This window comes from Micromys minutus, assembly GCF_963924665.1.
Source record: "Micromys minutus genome assembly, chromosome: 8".
In the NCBI taxonomy this organism is placed as follows: Eukaryota; Metazoa; Chordata; class Mammalia; order Rodentia; family Muridae; genus Micromys; species Micromys minutus.
Genome location: NC_137977.1, coordinates 26351195 through 26376394, shown reverse-complemented (window position 1 = coordinate 26376394; position 25200 = coordinate 26351195). Strand labels below are relative to the sequence as shown.

Genomic DNA, 25200 nt, shown 5'->3' with positions numbered 1-25200 from the left:
AACTATCTCAAAACTGTGCATAAAATGAGTTTGAAAAGAAAGAGGAGGAGAAAGCCTCAGGACAAGCTTTCCTCTCTTACTACCAAATAGAAATAATGACTTAGCAACTTGCCTTGGCCTCAGCAATGCTACAATAGAATAATGAAGTGAACCGGAAGGCCAAGTCTCCCTCTCCATTTAGCTCCGGCCACACCTCCTTCATCAGAGATTATCTTGGTCATCAGCCACCCAGGACAACACAGTTACAAATGGGCTGGCAAACTCCAGAGAATACAGAGAAGAAAGGTAGTTGGAGCTGAGACACTGCAAGTCACCTCCAACAGGTGACCCCTGATACTTACCCTGGATACTTTGTACTCTGTCATTATTTATTTAACAAATGATCACCAAGTACCTGATTTTATGGGTAAAGCATTGTCTAGAGGCCAAGTATACAGAGCAGACAGACGCTGTCAACTCGCAAAGCTCATAGTTCAGGAGAAGATGGCAATAATAAATATAACCAAGTAAGTCATGTACAGAGCATATCTGATGGTTACAGATGCTGTAGAGGGAACTAAATGAAGTTGGTGGGTGGGGGAATGATGGGACAGAAGGATGCAATTCTCTGACCAATTGAGGAAGTCATTTAGAGACGGGAACAAAAGTAAGGGGAGGGAAGGCTAAAGGGTTATGTCCTGGACACTGCAACCAAGACTGAGAAACAGCAGTGGAGAAGAGCATGAGGTGGATGTTCTTGAAGCTTCCTGGGGATGGAGGGAGCTCTTCAGGGCAGAAAGAGTAAGAGAGAAGCAAAGTCTGAAGGTGAATCAGCTACACAAAGTCATGAAAACACTACATGGTGCTTCCCTGGAGTCCCGGGTAGGGAAGCCTGTGTAAGTTTAAGAAGAATGAACAGCAAGGTAGGATTTGGGAACAGCGAGCACAGACAACTACTTGAGACTTTCTAAGAACACGAAGAAGTGGGACGGCGTCTACAGGGGGCCTGGGCTGGGGAGGCTCTTTTAAGTTCTTGTTTTCTTAGTCTTTGAAATGCTGAGGAGATCACATGCATACGTGCCAAGGACAGGAAGAAGAGAATGTTAGAGCCGAGTCTGAATGAACGCAGTCCCAGTGGCCAGCTCTACAGCCATGGGGTGAGTGACAGTGCCTTCCTGTGGGAAGGCAAGGTGGCTGGTACAAATGCAGACATAGGTGCTAATCTGGTGGCAGAAAGCTGGGGAAGTTCTGAGTGAATCTGCTTCTTCTGTCAAATGCGAAGTAAAATCTGAGCTAATCCTCTGGAAGAGAAGAGGCAGTGGCCGAGGAAAACACGCAGTGATGCCAGCTAGCACAAGGCACCTCAGGAGCGCCCTGCAGTACCCGATGGTTCAACTTTGCTCCAACACTGTTGTGGCCCCGGAAGCCTCCCAATAGCCTTCCTCCTTGCACATATATTTCAAAGCTAACTTTTGTTGCTTACAATGAAAAAAAAACAAAACGAAAAAACAAACAAACCTATAACATGCCACTTCTACGTTGAGACCTAGGATGTTCCATTTTCTCACTGAAAGCCTGGCCTAATTGTGTGCACCTTCAAGGATACAGGAAGACCTTGCAGCATACTGGCAAGACCAATATTGTGGGTTCCTTTCCCACCCATTGAGTAGGATGAGGAAAAACAGGCTTATATTTGTGTATCCAGGATTGGATACACAAGATCAGGATGCCGCACTGTTCAAAGAAAAATGTCCCTTGAAAAGCAGAGAGGGCTCACAGGGCAGTCGGCCATACCTTAGCCTTTCTTCTCACTTTCTATGAGCTGAACTGGGGAAAGGACAAAGTATTTCCTAAGGGAGAATGAAGCTGCATATACGTATGCACAGGCTTCCTTGCAAACATTGTGCTTGGTGGTGGGCTGGGCGGCAGAGAGGATACACTGCACACCCAACAGCAGTGTTTAATACAGGGTCATATGTGACAGGCCGGGAAAGTGAATCACACAGAAAGTCAGTTCCCCCCACAAACATGGACATTTCAGACACCACAGAGAAGGGTGGAAATTTCCAGATCGTGCCGACTAAGATGAGTCTCCGTGATATAATGTGTCCCCCTTCAGGAAATTAAGAATTATTAAGCTGCAGTAAACACAGCTGCTTCTGAGATGAAATCAGCCTTGTGACACAAAGAGGCACGAGGCGGGAGGGGTGAGTGTGAGCAAGAGCCATCATGGAAATCAGCTCTTCTCAGCTAGCGCTGATGAACAGGTGCTTGGCTCACTGGCACTGAACCCTGGGGCCCCGAATCTTCACAGAGAAGTGTGAGGTCTGGTGCAAGGTGGGACCCGAAACAAGATACAACAGTTCTTTCTCCTGGCTGGCCCTGTGCTGGCTCATCTTTCTCTAGGAAGAGTGAGATGCTTAGCCCTCTAGCCCAAATATGTTCCAGGCAGGGAGAAAAAGGGAGCAGGGTATATATGCACACAAGCAGAAGGAGGCACGTGTGCTGTTTCCAGCATGGAGCCCCAAAGTCTGCCCTTACACTGTAACTATGAAGAAAGGCTCTGTCCAGTCAGTAACAGTAACCCAACTGGCTTGGGTTTCATGGCTCCAGTAACTGTCATGCCTTCCTGCCGTCTCTGTGTGTCTCAGACTGAAGGAGCTGACATCTGCAGCAGATGTTCCATATACTCAATACAGCTTTATGCACATCTAAATTAACGCTTACCACTACAGAACAGCAGGTACTATTATCATCTTACTTTGGTTTTCCCATTAAGAAAAAAAAATAATTTTCTAGAAGGTTCTCAGGCAGAATAGAGACAGTAGCAGGTAAGCATATAGGGTCTACAGCCAATGTCTGCCCAACCTCTTAGACCTTTTTAAAATAAGGTTCTATACTGTCTGCACCTTGGGCTCATTCCCATTGTCTCTGGGCTTTCCCACTGAAGTGCTTTAATTTGTTTTCAGTGCTGTGTGTGTGTGTTTGTGAGCATGTGTGTATGTGTGTGTATACAACATTTTAGCTTGTGCTTCTCTGTGTTGACTGTTAGAGTTTATGGAGGTCTGGGACTCTGATCAGGAAGCTATATATCAGGCTACAGATGCACAACATGAGTTAGAGGATGGTCTAGCTTAAACATTTATGACACAATGAAAGGCCATATGGAGCTAGGGATATAGCTTAGGAGTTAAAGACGTGCCCAGCATATATGAAGCCCTAGGTCCCATTCCTAGCCCCTCCATATATTTGTTCATCACACAGAGATCCCTGCAAGGTTATAGAAAAACAGATCCAAATCAGGCAGTCTGGCTCCAGCGTGTTCTCTTAATCACTGTGCTCTTAGTGCCCACGGATGAACTCCAAATTCCTACAAGTCTGCCTTACCACGCTTGAACCACAACTACTAGAAGAATTGGTGAGAAACCACTCAGTGTAAAAGAAATAAAAGTGTTTTATGTGGTAGGGATGCATCTCGGAAATAGCTCAGTTGGTAGCATGCTTGCTTACCACTCACAAAGCCCTGGTTTGGATCACCAGTAAAGCAAATATAATGACATACACCAATAATCTCAGCACCCAGGAGGCAGAAACAGTAGGACTGGGAGTTCAAGGTCATCTATGGCGGCATAGAAGGTTTAAGGCTACCCTGGGTTCCATAACACACTGTCTCAACATGACCCCACTACTCCCCCAGAAAGAGTTCAAGTTCATTCCTAGGTACTCGGGGACCTTTAGACCAGGCTGGGCAGACATACCTAGCTAAACAAGCAAGCAAACAAAACTCAGGAAAACTCGGCATGCGGGTGCTCAGTAAGAGAGGCCTTCAGTTCCCCCAAGAACATTTCATCACTGCTCCCAGGGCCAGTGCAAAACTCCAGGCTCTGCAAGTCCTGGCAAAGAAGGAACTAAGGCAGCAGGTTGTTGCTATTCTTGTTTTTACAGCATCATAGCAGAAAACAGTGGCAGAAACTAAGAAGGAAAAAGACCAATTCCAAAATGTGAGACCTTCATTTAAAAAAAAAAAAAAGATAAATCATAAAACAGGAAAGTCACTAAAAAATAAATCCAAATGTGAGCCGGAGAACTAAAAAGCAATGAGAAAGGTGAGTTCAGAGAAGTTTTCTGACTTTTTTTAAAGACAGTGTGTGTGTGTGTGTGTGTGTGTGTGTGTACACTTGTATCTTTCTTTTACCCTAATCCTGAAGGTCACAGACCATGAAACTCTTAGGTTGCCAGTTTGACAAGTGGGCTACTTAAGGACTGACCTATGATTATTCCTGCATTTCTATTGATTTAAAGTGATAGCTGTCTGTCTGCTTTAAAATATGTGGCTGTCCTCTCTGCTGTGTCCCTTTAAACAGATTTTCCTTTGGCTCTATGGAAAATAGCTGAGAGGGTCTTTTGAGAATTATTAGTCTTAAAACAAACAAAACAGAGTGGAACAATGTCTCCCTGCCTTGTAAACATGAAAAGGAAACCTTCTGGAAACAGTATCATTTGGTTCTTGCAGGGACCTCTAACCTATGGTAAAAAGCAGGTCATTCCTGAGAAAAGAATAAAAGAGGCAATCAGGGTAGAACTCTCCTAGCCCATCCCCAAAATCTGTCTTTGAAGATAAGCAGACTGGCAGTAAACCCTGACACCTGCATTATGGCCAGGCAGTGATGGGCACAAGAGACCATGGGAAACTGGAGACACACTCGGGGCGGATAGTGTGGCTTCTCCTCCGCTCTAGCCAACTGCTAACAGAGATGTTAGAATTTTTCAAGTAAAACTGCCCCCTTTAAAAGTGTCTAAAACCTGTTCGAACTTTTAAACCAGCAGTGTACCACAGGACAGAACACATGTGGGCTGTTTCATCTAGAGGCTGGTTTGCAATGGAAAGGTAAGAAAGAAGGACAAGGGAGGTGGACTGCACATCCCCGGAAGCTTCTGATCATTAGAGATGAGAGAGACGGTCAGCAAATGGTGCCATGGGCAGAAAGTGATACGCTTAAAAAGGGGGACAGAGAAGATAAGGAACGGGAGCTAAGGAAAGTGAGAGGTGCTCCAGGCAGGAAGGAATCCTGTGGCCTGAAGCGTGTGATCCGTGCTGAAGCTGGATGAGGTGGCTTTGAGCAGGCGGAGGATGTGAAGCGGCCATTCCAGAAGAGAGCGAATGACTGCCAAGGAGAAAAGATGGGGCAGGGAGGATGTCTGAAAAATGACATCCTTCAGTTCAGCTAACATCCCTACGTACCATCTACAGTGCAGCCCATAACAGAGAAGCAAGGGTGATTAAAGAGACACAGGCAGCAAAGTCCAGAGGGGCTGAAGACTGTGTGGACCGTTTTATTACAATGACAATGGAGAAACTGCTTTTAGGGTTTTTGTTTTCTATGCAGATGAATCATGTGCTGAAACAGAGTATGTTTTGAGTTCTCTACCTGAAGGGCCTGTATTCTGTGGACTAAAGGGGAACCAGCCAGCACAACCAGGAAAAGGGCTTTGCAAGAGGCCTGGGAAAAACAGGCAGTTTGGGGAGTTAGTGATGAAAGTAGAATTATGTGGATTTATTAAATAGAGTGGTTCAATCAAAGCTGGCTGGGCTGGGTGATGCATGCTTACAGTGCTGGCACTTTTGAGACTAAGGCAGGAGACTGAAAGTATGATGCAAGCTTGGAACTAGCAGCCACAATATGGTCCCATGGGATATCAACCCACAAGCATCAGTGGTCCAGCAGCCATGCAAGTCCCAAATGGCTGCAGTAGAGTATCTAACGGCTACCAGAGAGAACATAGGTTTGGGAAATGGAAGACATGGCTGATGGAGAGAAGCCTGAGAAACCACAGGAGCATCCATTTCCAACAGCAATTGTATCAGGAACGTTAAGTGTGCGGAATGTAAGTGTAAATTCTCACAGCTATTTGTTTTGGAGCACCACTGGTGGTGAAGGAAACACTAGCATTTCTCGTGTAGTTAACAGCTCATTCTGAATTTTATCTTTGAAACCTGGGATGGAAAGAGCACAGTAGTGTTATATGGGAGAGTTATATGTGCCAGTGTGTGTAAAAATAATGCTCACCTCCTTTATTTCTGACCCTTTCAAAATAGCATGGAATGCTATTTAACCATTCGATGCTACCCTTTTTGGAGCCAGCGCCTACCTTGGCTTGTACCCATATTTCTACATGAAATCAACCCACTGTTTCTAAATCCTAAAAAAAAACTTGGATGTTCCCTTCTTGATTTGAAGGATGCAAGTACTCAGGGTTCAGTCATAGGATTGAGAAAAAAAAAATCAAAGCCACTAGATCCTTAGAAATGTCTGCCAACCAAAAAGACTTTCTTATTCCCATGCCAAGCATTTGTCCCACATTTTTTTCATGATTTTCTGTAATTGTTAAACTGTTGTCTTTTTAGAAAGTTACAACATGTCCGATGATGCAAATAAACGTCAGATAATAGAGGGATGAAAATAACCAGGAATTGGGGGAGGGGCATAAGCACCAAGTTGTATTTGCCGTCTTTATTAGTCTTTTATCCCCCAATCTCATAATTCGGTATACATAAGCCAAAACCACAGAAACTGGCCATTTGGTCCTATGTGTCCAGATGAGTCATCACGTCACAGGAAGATCTCTAGTAAACCTAACATCTGCTCACTGTTACTTCACTAAGGCTTCTTGGAGTAGACACTAGGAGCTACCTACATGAGGCTCCCTACAGAAAACTTCTATTCCATTTTCATTCTAGTGTCTGTGCTTCCCATGGTACCTTAGGTACCTGTCTGCTGTAACCTTCTCATAATGATTTGCCTCTTGCTCGTAATTGCTTTGGACCAAGGGGGCCGGGGGAATGTGTTGCCAAATCTGTGGAGAACATCTTGGGGAGCATCATTGTAACTCCTAAAGAGGCTCAAGAAGAAACAAGGTTTCAGTGCAGGAACACAATGTAACATCTTATGACCTCAAGAGGAGGTTGGCTGAGCTGGAAATAACCTGGGTCCTTCAGAAACCACAAATTAACCAGCTCTCAGGATTGAGTCTTTGTAAGGACATAACAGATTCCTTCATTAGGCCATTTTGAATTAGGATTTCTCTTAATTGAAATTCAAAACATCCAAAACAATACATCTTCTTGGGACAAGAAGATCTGTGGGCCTAGACACACTGGGGGAACTATATCAAAATTGTAAGAGTAAGATTTATTTCTTAGTAAGTGTTCTGGGGAAACTAGCTCTGAAAGGGAATTTTTTAAAATAGTGACCCCCTGATATATAGAGAGTGCTTTGAAATCCTCCTACAGACCACAGACACTGTAATAAAGTTAAGGATGAGCCACTGTGAATGATATGTGTGGGCATAGCCAACATACTTGGAGTCATCAAATATGTAAACATTAGGAAACGACGTGAAGTCTGCCTCTATTACTCATCCCCTGGTTTTTTATTCCACAATTATAACATTATAAGATCAGGAATTTTCCTTCTTGTTTCTGTTTTGAGCCATACCTGCCCCCATGCTTACCTGATGAAGACACAGAAAAACTCTCTCTCTCTCTCTCTCTCTCTCTCTCTCTCTCTCTCTCTCTCTCTCTCTCTCTCTCTCACACACACACACACACACACACACACACACATCAGAAAACCAAGACACTTAAGAAAGCAGAACTACAGAGATCTAAAGCTAGCTGGACATGATTTCCTTTATAATAAAAATGTTTTGTGTCCTTTTATAAAATAAATTTGTGTGCTTAGAGATCAATTTAATACCAAATCTGGAGAAATAAATACAAGATTTTTAAAAGACCAATTTAATGATAACAACGGTATCTTTTGTATTTGAAGAGTCAGTTTTCTTCTTCCATCATTAATATACTCCAAAATTCCAACATATAGTCCTTTTTAACACCATCTCCTTTTCCTCAAAATTTTACATGTATAACCTCTCTTGCAGGTCTCAAAGGTCTATTGGTGTCTTATCTATCTGGAAAACAACCCAGAAATGCAGCAGCTGCTAGAAGGGTCTCAGTATGGCCCAGACGTGCCAGCACGAGCAAGCATCTGCGGTGATTCCAAGCACACATGCAGGCAAGTGACTCCAGATTGCACACTGATCCCAAGGCACAGATAGAAAACATCTAATTATCAAAGTAGATTTAAGCTGGATCAACACAAACATGTGCATGGTTGCCTGTAATTTTGATGTTCCCCCTGAGGTCTGGAACAGACCCAACCTCTCCGTCACTTGGATTAATTTTAGTAATCATTTCACTTTAGAGGTCAGGAGTTTTAACTTTTCTTTAAAAGTCTCTGCCAATCCCCCAAATGTATTTTTTTTAGATTAAATATAAAATGCCTAGAAATTATATATATAAAATTTTATAAAATATAAAACAAACAGCTATAATATGTGTTGTCTGACTTTGGACCAGAGGCTGAGATCTACAGGCAGGGAATAGGTAAGAAGAGAAGTAAACACTGGGTTTTCCAGCAGTCATCCCTGAAACCAAAACTTAGGAAGGAAGCTGGCCATTAAGCCAGTAGCCAGGGAACAATAGCCCAGGCCAGTCCTAGGCTAAGTCTGAACATGAGAACACTGGAATTAAACAAAGCTCCTGCCCCACGTTCGGCTTCCCTTACAGCTGAGCTCTAAAATAAGGACAGCAGTGCAAGCAGAGCACAGTTCAAGTGTGGTCAGAGGACTCCCTGAGTGCTAATGAAAACTCGGGGGCAGTTTAAATGTAGAAGCAAGCTCTGTGGACCAAGGGTGCTGCTTTACTTCCGCACTCCTAACCCACAGGAAGGTACGGGAGACTGGTAGACATCTTGATGCTTAAATGAAGAAGGGAATGGCAGAAGGCCAAGGTGACCATCACCAAGTAAGACAAAGGGTGGCAGATATGAAATAAATAACCCCTGGGCAGGGTTGGGGAAATGAAGCAAGAAGTGAACACCCCAGGCACAGTTTGCACTAAAATATTACAATGCTGTTTAAACTTCTAGCACAAAAACTAGTCCCTTTGTGCTAGATGCTCTGGTGATGCTGCAGGGCAAGAGGACAACTAAAAATAGGGCCCCTTTTTCTCTAGGCTTCTTCAAAGGCTTTAGTAAGGTAAGTTCAAAAAATCAATGGCCTTATAGATGAAGACAGTCAATTATCCACACTTGATGAATGGGGAACCAAAGTGGGTGAACCTGTCGCCTGTCCATGATTTAAGAACAGACAGCTCTGGAATCGGGGCTCTCTTGCTCCAAATCCAAGTTCTGTAACCATATGACACATTGCTTTTCCTCAGACATCAAAAGAACATCTAAACTCTGAAAACGTCACGGTAACCAGGAATAATGGCTGACATACTCTGAATTGGAGAGTCTCCCTGCAACCTCTGGCCCTGGGCAGGTTCCTTGGCCAAGGCCACCTGGCACTAAATGTGTTCTCTACTATCACCACTGCGCATACTCCTTTCCTGTGCCCCCAGCCCACCCGATATAACAGTGGGGGACACACAGTGACTTCCTGCGGAGGTCAGAACCCTCTGGGCTGAGGGGAGCAGTAGTGGGAGAAGAACCTACTTTGCCAGGTGGTTCATGAGCAGCTGCAACATCTGCCGATTCTTTTCTGGGAGCCGATGAACAAGGCTATGGATCTCAGAGACTCGGGTCTCTTGGTTTTCCAGCTCTGTGAAGAATAGGGGTGATGTTTTACTGGAGTCATAGCTAAGTTACCAGACAAGACCATGGGGGAACTAAGGCCTTGGCACTAACACAGGGAAGATGTTCTTGAGGATTTACCACCCTGTCTTGGGCACATGCTTAGAGCCAGCATGGCAGGCTCTAGAAGGCCTTTCAGTGTGCATTCTGTATCAGAGTTCATCCAACTAATGGCTATGATGAAACGGAGCTGCTCAGCCGCACACCCGGGGAAGGAACAAACAGCTGACTCCCTAGAGGGCCAACTTCATTTCAAGGAAAGAAGGAACTTTATGCACTTGTGAAGTGGTAAACAGATCTTACGTGAACATCACCAATGTCTCAAATTCCAAAATGATGTATCCAGATGCACTAAAAAACTCCACGGCCATGCTTAAGTTACACACCAGTTGAGTATGAAGAATGCAGTGGCAGACAGAACATTTAAATCTTTCTATCATGCGGCCTGCCACCTTTCAATTCAAATTGGGGAAGTGGCTTTGTTTCCCTGGGAAATGAATTGCTAATACTAACCATATCTGTTTATAGAAATGATGTGAAGTTTAACTAGAGAGTGGTTGCCATGGGTTTGGAACATAAACACCATCTTCATTCCTAGCTTTCTCCCATGCCTTTCTTCTATTCCTTGTTGGAGAGGACAAGCTCAAGTATATAAGGCTAGTGGAACATTAGGTACTATAAAATTAGGCCAATAGTAGTTACCAGGGTAAACAAACCCTAAAGGCTAAAAGTATCCAGGGTGAGGCACAAGCTATGTGCATCATAATACCAAGAGCAGCCCTGCCAGGTTTAAATCTGATAGAGAATCTGACTGCTCATTACCACGAGCCTTCCCCACGTAGACAGATTCCGATATACTTAGGGTAGCTTGAACCTAATCCCTATGCATCTTAATAGCAGTAATATGAGCTAAGAGCCTAGATAATACAGCCAAAGACTGAAGAGAAGCTGTAGATGGAAGACTTGGTGAAAAAAGGATTGTGACGTTACATGAAGGGTGCCACACTCGATCGATTTAGGAGATGTACAATGTCCAATTCCTTCTGCGGAATGTTCCTTTAAGGAAGGGGGTGGGGAGCTTCTAGAAGTTACAACTCCAATGATAAAAACTAGAAAGGCAAAGTTGCTTTTCTGTCTCATCTCTCTTTCCTTTGCCTTGCCTCCCTTCCAGCCAAGAGAACTGGCTCTGAAGTTTTTCTCTTCCACTGTGAAGGTAGTGAGGCCGCTGGCGGTCTAGATTCCATTTCATTTTCAGTCTGTGACAGAGTCTCATAAGCTTGTAGGCAGACACTTCGTACGCAGCCTGTAACAGGCTGGGTAGTATTTATACTGGGGTTCTGGGTGTTCCTTGAAATAGAAAAATCTATTCTTTTCTCCTTGAAACTTCAACTAAAAGATGCTTACTTGCTGCTTTGATGAAACTTCTTTGAAACTGGTACATCATGAGTGGTCCTGGAAGCATTCTAGAAAAAAAAAAAAAAATAGAGACACAGACATGTTAGTTCAGCAGTAAAACAATCCCTTATACTGAGCAGCACCCTGGACACGGCAAAACAGCACAGCGCCCTCTACACTCGGGACACAGAGAAGCAAGAGCAGCTCGGGGTAGCGATGGGACAGAAAGCACGTGACATTTAACCGGAGATCCTCAGTTTCCCGCTTTCCTCACTTCCTCCTCATCGCCAGATCTTATGTCCCCAAGGCTCAACTGGAACTCACCATCTTTCTTCCACCTCCCAGGTGCTGGGCTTACGGGTGTTTGCAAGGCTCTGCCCTCCTGTCTTTCTGAAGCAGATAGCTACAGCTACCCATCAGTCACAGAGGATAGAGAGCTGGAGCAGAGGTGCAGCATAAACCCAAAGCGCTCCCTCCAGTCCGCTAGTCATCCGTGAACGAGAGCGCTTTGGGACACGTGGAGAAGCCAAGTGGGTGTCTACACATCTGCACTGGCTGGCCTTAGACTCTCACTTCTCCAGAAGTTTTTTGGTGAAGTCAGTGCTTCTGGACACGCCATAAACATGTTTGTAGATGTTTTGTTTCCAAGAGGAAAATGTCTTCAAAGTCTCAGAGGGCTACAGGACATAGCCATCTGTATATGTGAACCTGACTGACTACAAATGAGCTTTTTTTCTGATAATCGAGGTGAGAATCAAACACTTGTCATCATCTGTGGCTCGATTTCATTCTCCCAGCTTCCCCAGCTCAACCTCTTGCACCGTTCCACTTGTTAAAACGTCCCAAATAAAGTCTGCACCACCAACTCCTTTTCTGTGACCTCCCTTGGCTGCCTAGCCAAGGGAGTCATCAGGAAGCCTGTACAGAGGCTTATTCCATGTATGATTCTAGTTCTCCTCTGCTATAGCCCATCCTCCCATATAATCCCAGCACAGAATCACAGTGTTCCTACTGAGGGAGCCAACAGCCCAAACGAGAGATGGAGGGGAGAACAACATTACATAAAATAGTTCAAGGCAATGTTTCCTTTCTCCTCCTCCACACGGCAGTTTTCAAATGGCAATCTTTCCACATCTACCTTCTCATTTTTTCAGGACCAATATAAGCAATATATTTGTGTGTGTGTGTGTGTGTGTGAAGCTCAAAACTGTCACAATCAACTAGGTATCTGATCAAGTCTGCTCAATCCAGTGACATATCAGTTCTTGTTTTTAATAACAGATCAGTCAGGGAAGGCCACAATTTAGTACATGTCTAAGGCTAATCATCGTAATACATCTCATTAAGAGCAGGGCTTTCTAAATCAGTCACGGCACAATAGCACAGTGACAGCCCATCAACCCTGGGCAATTTACGATCGACCTGACCCGCTGAACTTGATGCTCCCACACAGAAGCGGTTTCCACATCTCAGACACCCACCCAGCAGCTCTCTGGAGGCTGCAAATAAAACTGCTTTCTTCCTGACCGCATGCTAACTAGGTGGCTTGCTGCTTACAAGTGGAAATCCCCACCTCAGGTAGGTCTTCAGAGCACTAGTGACGGTCTTTATCTCCCACTCGGCACAGATATCGGTTTCTGTCTCGGAAGCTGCTTTGGGGTCTAAAATGGAAAGACAAAACCAAATATGAAAAATGATAACGCAAATGTTCACACACAAGAGCACCCAACCTCATCACCTCATCACTGACTGGGAAAATGAAAACTAAAGTTAAAAAAATAAGACATTTATTTCTGCCTATTGTATCAGAGAAACATTGAAAACTCCAAATATGCATTGTTAGAAGAATATGATGAGGCATTCAGCTCATAAATTCCTAGAGGCAGCTGATATCAATGCAACAGATTGAAGGGGAATTTGATAATGTGGATCATCACGAGCCTAGAAATGCTCAGATCCCACTAACTAGTAATTCCATTTCTCACCATTGTGCCTCAGAGAATGAAATAAAGCACACAACAAGGTGCAGACCAGGCACATAGAACTCACAGTCTTCGATGGGGAAAATGAAAGAAAGAGACAGCCTAAATGTCTAAGCAGAGGAGAGCGGCTAAGAGAATTCAGTATACTTCCCTGACTACAGTGCAATTTTATACACTTAACTTTACATTAATACTGATGACTTGTGACACTGAAAATGCTTGTATTATATAACAGTAAGTTTTAAAAAAAAACAGGACTCAAACATTTTGAGGCACATAAAAATAGCTGAAAGAAAACAGTTTCAAATTAGAATAATGGTTGTGTTGAAGTGGTGAGAATTGTGGTTTTTATATTTTCTGACTGGTGTATGGTTTAATTCCATTATTTTGATAGTATTTAGTTTACAGTTGACTTAGGCACAATGAGTATCTCCATAATCACACAGGCTCCTGATAACTTCTTCCTCAGTCTCTTCTTACATGCAACTAGACAAATGCATTCTAAGTAAACATATTATTGATGGAGACAATTCACATAGCTGTCCAGAGTAGCACATAGATCTGTGAGAATAAAAGGCAGAGGACCTCAGGATGAACAGCCTCATGGGCCATGGGAGACCATTGTCACTGGCAAGATGGGGCATGCCACATACAGAAGGGATGGGGAGGCGGTAGAATCTTTAGGTGCGTGGAGGCAAAGCCCAGTCTTCCACAAGCAGCCTCAAGACCAAGCGGTGCCCAGCCCCCCAGCTCATGTTTCCTACTGATCCTCCCTCGCCCCCTCTGATTACTCCATCTACAGTTGGGAAGTGAAGTCAAGACATGTCTCAGAGGCACAAGTCAGGGTACTGTGAAAAACTCAGGGATGATTCAGGATCAGTCAAGACTTTTCTAGGAGACAAGGTGCCATTCATTTGGTGTGATAGATGCCAGAAGGTTATGTGAGTGCCAAGTGCCACCATTAAGGACCTCAGAGAAAGCCTCGGAAACAAAGCCAGAAAAGAGAGAGTAGTGCTGGAAGAGAGGCTCAGCACTTGAACCTAGGCATTTTAGTCAAACAAGCCAGCCCCCAACTCCTTGTCTCTTGGAGAAATCCTTAAGTTCATACGTAGTGCCTGGACCGGCTCAGATCTGAACCAGTTACAAGGATACCAGAGAAGTGGGGTGCCTTTACTTGGTTGTCCCTAGTTCATATCCCCCACCTTTCAAAAGAGTCAGAAAAGATGCCCGGTGACTTAGATCTGGTTTCCCAGTTGGATATTTAAATGGCATGTCAGGTAAAGAGAGACTGAAACCGGACTAATTCTTTCTCAATAGTTCCAAAGACTGAAAGCCAAGCAAGGGTTTCTGCCTACAGGGCTGAGTGCATTTCCACTGGGAAAGGAGATGAGTCACCAGGCATACTGTTCCGTCTGATGAGAAAGAACCCACGTTCATGCTGGTGGTATGAGGTCAAATACTCATGAATGGCTTAAGGATTTAACCCGGAATTCTCAAGAAAGACTGCGCGATTGCAGCTGGGTGTTCCTGTGCTCCACTGACATATACTAACAGACGAGGCAGAGAAGGGGCCTTAGCTCACAAGTTTTCTAGCTCATAAAGGCAGGTCTCTTGTGCGGATGTTCACACATGACCAAGGGCGATAAGACTTTCTTGATGCACAGAACAAATGGCGAAGAAGCATTTTTCACCAAACGGTGAATTCCATACAGTTCTCTTAGAGAACACGTCCTTAAAGGTGTAAAAATGTTATATTCTTACTGTCCTGATCTCTGAGACATCAATTCTTTTCCTTCTCTGTCATCTGAAGCTTCCTATTTTCCTCCTGCAGACAGACACGGACAGACTGCCGGGGCCCGAGGTGTGCAGGCACTGTGCTTGGTGTGACCTTCCCCCACTCTGCCCCCAAGGCACATAAGCAGTGCCACACTCTGGTTTCTGGATTCAAGACAAACGTTACTGTACATTTTTCTGAGGGACGATTCAACCTCCACCCCCGAAAGGAGAACGTGCAAGGATATCAGCAGCAGTTGGCAGGTCTGAGACTTGTGAACTGTTCTGTGAACCGCATTTAGCAGAGTAATCATTAGCTTCCACTTTTTGGGGGCTCTGTAACCATAGGAATATTGCATAACATTACAGGGAGCAGAGTCAAATTACAGTCCGGATGGGAGGCTTTTTATAGCGCTGATGAGGCGAGGCTCATAACTTGAATGTGTCCATTTTAATTTAATTACCAAACTAAATTGAACACAACCACCCAAGTTACCCCATTTCCGTAAAGACTGGCCTGTTTCTATACCTACTTCCTTCCTTCCTTTGCTTAAGGGGATGTCCTGCTGGCTTCTGGGCATCTCTGTAGAACTCGGACCTTTCTCTCAACCCTGTCCCCAAACCACTGCAGACCTCAGTGACATAAACGCCCACTGAGAGGGCAGCACAGAGTTGAAGAAGCCCTGTAAGTGACAAGCACTGACTAGGAGCTCTCTCCCACCTGTCACCACAGGAATCCAGGAAATCAGGGGACACAGAGCTGAAGGAAGCCTTTCTCCTGACAGGAAGCTGTCCTGGGTCACACCAAAGCAGTTTCTGAGAACTACTTGCTACACCAAAAGTAAAAGAAACTCAGTCACCACCCAAATTTATATTTTTCTAAAGCACCCAGTTAAATACTCTGTGGTTTGACTAGGTTAGTATATACTTAATTGGAAGAAAAAAAAAGAAAAAAAATCAATGAAGGACTAGGAGGTGGATTAATGGTTAGGGTGCTTGACATGTGAGCGTAAGAGTTTGTACCTCCAGCACCTGAATAAAAATCAAGGCAGGGAGGTGTGAGTCTGTGGGGGAGGAGGAGACAGGGAATCCCTGAAGTTCAGGACCTGGCAGGTTACTGGAGTCTGCAAGCTGCAGGCTCAGCAGAGAGACCCTGCCTCAAAAACAGGCTACGAAGTGACAGAGGAAGACACCCAGACCAACTTCTGCTCTATCCACACACATGTGAGGGCACAGACTCATACACACACAGATACTAGCATCCAGCTTGAACGTGTGTACAACACACACACCAACCACCAAAGAAAACAAAAACATGTATATGCATTGAACAGTCGATCTTTTTTTTACCATACAGGCAACTTCTAATGTATTACACCATTTTTGACTTCATGTCCTCTTAGAAAAGTTTAGTTGGACCCTTGTTACTTAGGATAGATACGGATATAAACTACTGTTTCTTTGCAGACCTTCCTTGTGGAAACAGTTTCTGAACTCTATGAGTAAGCTTTAAGAAAATACCACTCCAGCTGCTCTTACGGCTGAGCGGGTACTTCTTGCACCCTCAAAAAAGTATGCATGTCCTTACCAGTCAAAGAGGTTTACTTTTTCAAGTTGTATCAGTGTTTGAATTTGCATTTTTGACAGGGAGAACCAAGGCAGGACATGCTTCTGTGTGTGAGTGTTAGTGACTATTACTGAGGCATACTTAACCTTCTACACCCTGACAGTCCCACTCTTTCTGAAATGCATAGATATTCAAGGGTCTCCTGCCAGAAGCCAGGTGATCCCACACCCCAGAATTCTGCATGCTCCATTACACGCAGCCCTCTACAGCACCGGGACCCCTGGCAACAGCTGCCCATAGCATAGCACTTCTGAAATCCAGCCACACTGTTACAAGTACAGTAGTCTAATCCTTTTATTACTGAGTCATATTCAGTGTTCTGGGTGTGCCACAATTTGTTTATCTAGTCTCCAGATAATGGACATCTGGGAGCTTTCCAGTTGTAGCTACTATGAATAAAGCTACTACAAACATTTGCACGGAGGCTTTCTACCACCTACATTTTTATCTCTTCGGTAAATGCTGCATCCACAAACGGACTAGGTCAAAACCTACAAGAATAGACCAATGATGAGAGTGTCTTTCCTTAGGTGAAATGGTCATATTGCCTCCCAAAATGTCAGGGCCATTTGCATTACCACCATCAGAATGTGAGAGCATGGTCCACTCACGCCTCTCATCACAGGACACCTCTGTCAGTCACTTCAACCTCAGCTGTCCTATGAGTCGGCTGTCTTTTCACACACACAATGGTGAGCCATCTTCAAGTTTGGTTTTTTTTTTTCTCTGTATATTTTCTTTAATCAAACATTCTCAATATTTTGTCTATTTTTGGAGTGCTGTCTTAAGAATCAAGAGTTTCAAAATAATTAGAGCTACAAATCACTGCTTATAAGTACATTTTTATAAATACTTTCTTCGGATCTGTTAGTTATCATTGCTTTTTGAAAAATGAATCTCTCTACAGTACTAAGGATTGACTTTCGGGCCTCGTGCATATTAGGCAACTATATACCACCGAGTTACATCTCTTGTCTTTCTTTTATTTTTTTCATCTTAAAACAGAGTCATACCAAGTGGCCCAAGCTAGCCTTGAACTTGTCATTTTCCAGCTTCAGCCTTCCAAATAGCTAGGGTTTACAGGCTGCACCAGTAGGTCCACCATGAATAATATCTTTTTTTTTTAAGAGAGAAAGTTTTATTCAACTTAACATGCTTTCCTTTAATAGTTCTTCCTTGTGTTCTAGTTAAAGAAAGATCTTTTAAAAACAAGGTTCACAGAGACATTTCTTTTGTGTTTTCCATTAGGAGGTTTACAGTGTCTGCTCTTAGGATACAGTTCAAGATACTCTTCACATCGGGTGTTGAGAGACCTCATTTCATCCCCCCTCCTATGGACACCAAATTGTACCAAAGCACTTGCTTAAAAGACTCTGCCCCCCATTTAGTTATCCGCATCCCTTATCCAGGATTCAAGTACGAGCTGGTTCTGTTTCCTTTGCACTGATGTACACATATACCTTTCAGAGTATCACCCAGTCTTATGCTAGAAGTGAATCCTGATTGTAAACTACCAACTCTCCCTGAGCCCTTCACGTTCCCATTTCCATTACAATTGGAGGAAAACAGAGACGTCAGTTACCCCACAGGTCACTCCCCTTGAGGCTAGAGTTAATATTTGGCAATTTGAGAAGCAAAGTTGGTTACTCTGTTTTCTGACTATAAGAGTCACAACATTTAAAACCTTAGCAACTTCCTGTATGCCACATCTAAGAACCCAAAACACCCACAGCCACTTGTGTTTGGGGACTGACAAGTTCTTACTGTCAGGGGTGTCTGTCTTACTGGTTCTTGCAGTATCCTTATAGGCAGGGTGATGACAGGTTCCAGAGTGGGGGAAGGGGAACCTTCATCCGTGATCTCCCCTCTCTGGGAACTCAGGATCATGGCACACTACCCTCTGCCTGGCTCTCAGTTCCCTCCTTCCCCTGGATTCAGTCTTCAGTCTTCGGTATGGTGCAAGCTTCAGGTCTCAGAAGTCATCACGAAGAATCACCTGGTCCTGTGGCACTCTTCAGAAAGAAGTGCTCAGTTGGTTTAATTTATGACAATGTGTGAAAATGTGTGGGAAATGAGAGCACAGAAGAATGGAATGCAGACCTTCAAGGTTCCAGAGGGACAGGGCAGGCTAGTTCATGGCTGGAGCCAGGAGGGGAAGAACACTGCCTATAATCTGCTGGTTTAAAGCAGACTCTTTACCACCCCCGTTTTGCCCTCTGTAATTCTAGCACAGAGGGGTGTTCACAGCATGGGAGGAGATAACAGCAACGCTGAATTTGCATGTCTTCCCCATCATAGTTAAACATTAATATAACCGCACACAACAGCACAGCAGAGAAGCCTTTTAGTTACCATTCTTCTGTTGTTGGAGCTGGAGCTCAGAGAAAGCCCAGAGACAGCCCTTGAGAGCACCGTGGGGTAGGTGATGTCCTCCAGCATAGCATGTCAGCCTGAGCAGGGAAGAAGTCAGCCCCCACTCCTTTCCTGCACAGCAGGAGAAGGCTGCTTTCCCCATGCCTACCATAGCCCTGAGAAGAGAACCTAGACACTGAGGTAGGTCTGGGCAGCAGTGATGCAGGAACACCTTTATAGCATGAGGAATGAGCTCTGAAGGGGAAAGTCAGGAGGCTGTGCTAGTGACACCTGGAATCCCAACATTCCAGAGGTGGAGGCCAAGGGATCAGGGCTTCAAGGTCATCTTTAGCTTGGCAAAATATATAGACATGATGTTTGCTTCTGTGTGTGTGCATGTGTATACTAATATGTGTGTATGTGTTCATGTAGTAAGTCTGATATCAGCCTAGCTACATTAGAGACCCAATTAAAACACACATACACACACACACACACACACACACACACACACACACACACACACACATACACACACACAAAGGCAGGAGGTAATCCCTGAAGAAACAAGAAAAGACCCACTGACTCTGGGTTCACAGTTACACACTCCAGTTCTTCCAAGACCTTAAGCGGAATGGGACCAGGAGGAATTATTCCAGAATCAGAGCTATACAAGATAAAAGATTCATGACTAAGATTTGGCTGGCATCTCGTACAACAGTCCTTCAATGCCACAGAAGACAGTGACTCTGAAATAGAACTCAGGGAAGTGACCGCAGACCAAGGAGAATCTATTCAGAGTGAAGTCAGCAGCAAATAGATTGGAACTTCCTAGGGAAGCCTGTGCAGTGTTCGCTGGTATAGAGTTCAGAGAGCACAGCACTGAAAGCATCTTCTCCCTAAGTCAAATGGAACTCACTAGAGAAAAGGTGGGCGCCATGCCATGAGCTGCCAGAGACACAGAATGAGACAGAAAGGTGATGGCCGACAGAAGCTGGGTACTCCATTACAGACACTGAAAATCCAACGACAAAGCTGTGCTGCTAATGACAAGAACATAACAGGGATTGGCCAAAGTTTGAATGAATGGCATGGATTCAGGGAGCAAGGCTGATAACTTCCTGAGAACACCAGGGATAAGGGGAACAGTGAAACCCCAGAGAAAGGGCGCGGGACCGGACGTCAGGTTTTCAGATCAACAAAGTGAAACTGGATTTGTTCGTTAGAAAATTCACCTCAACGTTCCCTCAAGGACCCAGTCACTATGGGAAGAGCTCACAGGGGAAATGTAAAGTAGGTGAGAGTGGGAAAGTCTCTCCTTCTGTAGCTGTCAGTCAACAGTGTACGTCCAGTTTGAGGAAAAGGCGAGTTTTAACTTTGTATGAATATCCAAATGAGACACACACACAGACACACACACACACACAAGTTCAGAAGACAACTTGTGGGAGTTGGTCCTCCCTTTCCACCATGCATGTTCAGGGGTTCAATTTCAGGTCATCAGCCTTGGCAGCAAGTATCTTTCCTTGCTAAGCTGTATTGCCACTCCATAGAGAAACTTTACAAAAGGCAAAATGTTTTTAAAATATTGGAGTGAGGAGAGTCTCTTAACTTATCATTCTCATCAAGAATAAGGAATGAGAGATTGGCTCCATAAAACTTTAAAACGAAAAGAAAAAGGGACACAAAAAGCTTAGGGCATGAAAACTTAGATAAAAATGCTGCTAATACAGCTTCCAAATTTAAAACCTTTATATCAAAAAATTAAAACATAAAAATAATAAGAATAAAAACAGGCAAAATAAAAACAACTTCTTCTGTCAGCAACAGTAAGCATGTTCAAAATAACCAACTTGATCCAAAACCAAAGAATGCAAGGTTAAATAAGAAGAAAATCCATCTTTTACATATATTATTCACATGAAAAACAAATGCCACAGAGTGTGGCTGCTTATGCTTGCTGACAGTGAGCTTGGCGGGTACAGAGCCTGACCCAGCAGCTCAACCTTGTAAGGTGGACTGTAAGGACACAGGACTTACAAGCATTTCTGAGCGTGTGCAGGCTCTGACTAGGCAACGCTCCTGCATATTTTCCACTCATGCCCCAGTTCTATGTGGGCCAGGCTACTGTAGGGAGCAGGAGACAGAAGAACGGGCCATTGAAACCATCTGTCTAAAGTGAAAGAATTAGCAGTGTGTCCACTTCCGAGGTGCATGCTCTTTGACTCTGCTCCCTTGCCTCTCAGGACTCCCATCTGAAGTACACAGGGCAGGAGGCTGACTCAGGGGCACTGGTGCATCTACAAGAGCAATGCCACAGGACTCAACATGGGAAAAGATGCTACAGTGGTGTGTGAATCAGCCTCTTAGAAAGCGCAGAGCACGTGCGTCCCGTGTTGTAACTGCACAGAACGCTCTGCACACTTACTATGTGCTGGCATATGGTGTAAAGGGGACTAGGAGGAAAAGGTCGCATATACAATAAAGCAGCCAATAAACATTGTCTCTGCTCTGAAGGACTCTTATTTTCTTCTCTATGCCTTTTTTACTTTGTGAAGTTTCACCAATAACCACTCATAATTTTTAAACAAAGAAGGAAATTAAATTGCTTAAAATATATATAGTAGGGGGTAGAGGACAACAAGATAGCTCAATGCATTGTACGTGCCTCTAAGCCGGGCACCCTAAGTACCTACCTGGGGCAAACATAACAGAAGAACCCACATGTTGCCCCTTTCTTCCCTAATCACATATACATGCATGTAAATGAAAAGGAAAAGACACAGGCAGCATGTAACCAGCAAGAATGTCGCTGGTGTGTGTAGGAGTGTGTGTGAGCTGTTTGCATATTGGTGTTTGGGAAAAAGTTTGTGAACATTTATCTCCACTTAATAATATGGCGGACCCAGAAAGTACATATTTTGTTTCAGAAAATCTTAAAGTTTTTCCGAGTCTTTTTAACTACCCAAAGACTATGAAGCTCTGTTGCTAGGAAATGAGCAGGGTGGCTGTTGGCAGGACACCGTCATGAAGTGCAGGGACACTACAGAGGCTATGGGGAATTCTAATAAGCTTTCTTAAGGAACTCTACTCAGAAAAACAAAGATCTTCTCAACACGTTGGCTCCTGTCCCCCACCCTACCGGCCGTCTGCAGTGAAGTAAGAATACAAGAAATGAAATAAATGAACTAGCGATTGAAGTTAGGGTCTGCTTTTAATCCGTGTTTGCAATAGCAAAGCACACAAACCCACTGAGAGCACTGGGACAAGAGAAAGCAAGGAGAATCGGCATGTGGTCTGGTAGGCAAAGGGTGGGAGCAGACGGGAGTGAGCGTGAGCCGCACTCTGAGCCCTGCACGGTTTCTGGTCTACAGCAGATTATATTCTATACCATTGCTAGGCCAGCCCAACAGCAGCACCCAGGATTGACGAGGATGCTGTAATAGCAAACTCAGAAGACGGAAGGGAGGCAGACCTAGTGCGCTGGCCTGACAACCGCAAGAGTACTGGGTTCCCTTGACCGACAGAGAGACTCGCAGGTCGCATTCTTGGCATTAGGTTCTACCTCACACTGTAGTCAGCTCTACCCCGGAGGATCATTTATATTCCAGTCTATCTGGAATGTCCTCCTGGCAGAGGAGCTGGCCTTGTGACTGTCAGCCGCTACTTGTTACTCTTTCATGACATTCTTCAGATAGCCATGACTACTTTCCTCTATGTCTAGGATGACTAAGGAAGAGCGAGCCCAAGAGCAGTTCCTTCTTGGGGGGCTGTGGAGAACAGTGGCTAGAACCGCCGCCTTTCAGAACAGCTCATTGTCCAAAGTGGATCTCCTTAGACTAGCAGTCCCCCGAAACACAGCATTTCTTTTCAATACTGTCACCTCACATCGCCACCTTTGAATTCTATTTGAAGCTCCATCTTGGTGCTCTCTGTTTATAAAATCCTGCCTAGTAAGCCACAGCTCCTTGGTCTAGCCCCAGACGAGGTATTCTCGGCCTTACTTATCGCCATCCTCCAGGGCCCGTCCACAGTCTGTTATGCTGTTCACCTTAGAATCTAATCTTGCTTCTGCTGTGCTGGCCACACTTCATCAGCACAACCATTACTTCCGGAAAGTATTCTTCCCTTTCCTCATTAAGAATCCTGCTCCATCCACAAGCTTCCATGGACTAGCCTTATCCCTACTCTCAAACCCCAACATAGGCACGAGCTCCGGGCCATGAGCATCCATCTGTTGAAGATAATGTGATTGGTTTGTCATGTGACTGGCCACACTGGCCAATCGAAGTCCTCCCTGTGACCTTCTGCCAAAACTGTCACCCGAAAGACACTCTTCTGAGTGATGTAAGCTCCAAAGACTGCAGTGCCTGGTGTCTCTGGGAGTATCCCAGAGAGAGCAAAGCCAAGGCCAGCAAAGGACACAGACGATGAGAGGCTAGAAGGAAGAAGGGACGGGAAAGGACTTGTAAGGACTTGTAAGGACAGCAGGAGAGTCTCTGGACCCTGCATGCAGTTGCCTTCTGGGATGGACCAGCCACGTAAACAAATGACTTTTATTCTGTGAACTATTCTAATTCTATTCCTGACTTTCCATAAAGCGTGGATCATTACCACTTAGAACTTTTAAGAGCACATTATCTCCTTTGGGAGGAAAAAAGGCTATAAGCTTTTCAGCACAGAACTTAGGTTTGACAGCAGAAAGACCACCTTAGCTTTTCGGCACTACCTCTTTCAGCCCCAAGTCTCTCTCTCTCAAGTATTAAAGAACAAGCCCACAGTATCAACATCCTCTGCCTTTACCCTGCAGCCTGCCTCTGCCTATGCTATTGCTCATATTTACTCAATCTGAATTCTCCTCTCTCCTTCGCTATTCCAACTCCAGATTGAGGTTGAATTCAGTGCTAACACCATGTTTATATAACAGCTTTAAGGTGAGTGCATTATCTCGCCCCTACCAGGACTCTGCAGAATAACAAGAGTTCTTTCTAAAATTTAATACCACTATCTTCTAGCGATCCATTCCAGATCCTAAGAAGAAATGAAAGACTGAAGGCCAATACCTGCTAAGCTCTTAATTCATTCTTATATTAGAATTTTTCAAAATTAAGTGACATCAACATACAGCCCAACAATAGAACCCTTGGATACTTATTCATAACATATGCTCACATAAAAATTCTCTCCAAATATCTATAGCAGCTTTACTCATGAGACCCTAAAAATGGAAACAACCCAAAGTTTTGCAGCAGGTGAATGGCTAAACTGTGGTATGCCCACACAATGGAATACTACTTAGCAGTTAAAAAAGAAATTAACAAGCAACAATACATACAAGTTGAGTAAATCTAAAAATAATTAAGGGCATTTTTAAAAAGAGATTCATCCCTCAAATCTTATATATTCCATTATTCCATTTTTATAACAAGTGATTTTCAAAGAGATAAAATTAAAAAAAGAAAAAAAAAAAAAAAAAGAATAAACTCTTGGTCACCAGGGTTAGGGATTGTGTGTGTGAGGAGGTAAAACAGGCAGCAGACATAAAAGAAACCCAGGACCATTATGGAAGTAGAAATTCTCTGCATTTTGGGTTGTATTGATAACCAGTATCTTAGTTGGAGTTTTGAAACACAGCCTGGTAAGACGCGATAACTGGAGAAATCTGGGTAAAGGGTATGAAGGATCCATCCACATTGTTTCTTACAATGCATTTGTCTCTCGTGATTATTTCAAAAATGCAAAAATGATAAACTGCATCCCACTTCGGAACTGAAGAGTAGGAAGTGAGTGCAGATGAGCCTCCCATACACCATGCTTTCCAACAGCGGCTCTCAGAGTAACTCATGATATCGAGGAGGCTTAACTGTAGAGTGAGTACCTCATTCTGGCCCATATAAAGAAATAGACTTCTGCACATACAAAAGCTATTTTAAGAAATTGGAATGACAAAGAAGTGACAAACACAAGAGAAAGGCCCTCGCCTGAAATGCCATGTTAGAGCCAGAATGAGAGTTAATCTTCCCAAGTACCAGGCTACGGCTTTTGTGGACATGGACAAGAGCCACTGACCTATGAAATTTGATCTGTTTGCCATTTAGATCCATGTGACTCACTGAAGCTGGCTGCATAGCTAAAAATACAGGATATCTGCAGCCTAGGCAACTTTGGCTCATGGGTTTTGATTCAAACACTGCACATTTGGAGGTAGCGGTTTTCTATTTATACATCAGTAGAGCCTCCTCTACTGATGAACTGACGGCTTGAAATCTAGAAGCAAGGGGATCTTGAGTTTGATCTGCATATATACATTTTATCTGAAGCTTACATGACACCCAAGGTATCAGGAACGTGAGACCCTGAGGTCCTCACAGGCTAGAAAGATGCCCTTTCTTGG

General features: G+C 44.1%; 1 protein-coding gene across 3 annotated transcripts in view; it reads right to left on the bottom strand.

The window, feature by feature from the left end:
* ARHGAP26 (Rho GTPase activating protein 26) overlaps positions 1–25200 on the bottom strand; it is a gene marked incomplete at its 5' end in the record, with an annotated part of 370628 nt that overhangs the window by 120044 nt on the left and 225384 nt on the right. For all 3 annotated transcript variants that reach the window (XM_080920301.1, XM_080920302.1, XM_080920303.1), the window contains 3 exons: positions 9540–9645; positions 11082–11140; positions 12646–12733. In XM_080920301.1, the coding sequence (XP_080776427.1) occupies positions 9540–9645; positions 11082–11140; positions 12646–12733 (253 nt within the window). The remainder of the gene's footprint in view (positions 1–9539; positions 9646–11081; positions 11141–12645; positions 12734–25200) is intronic.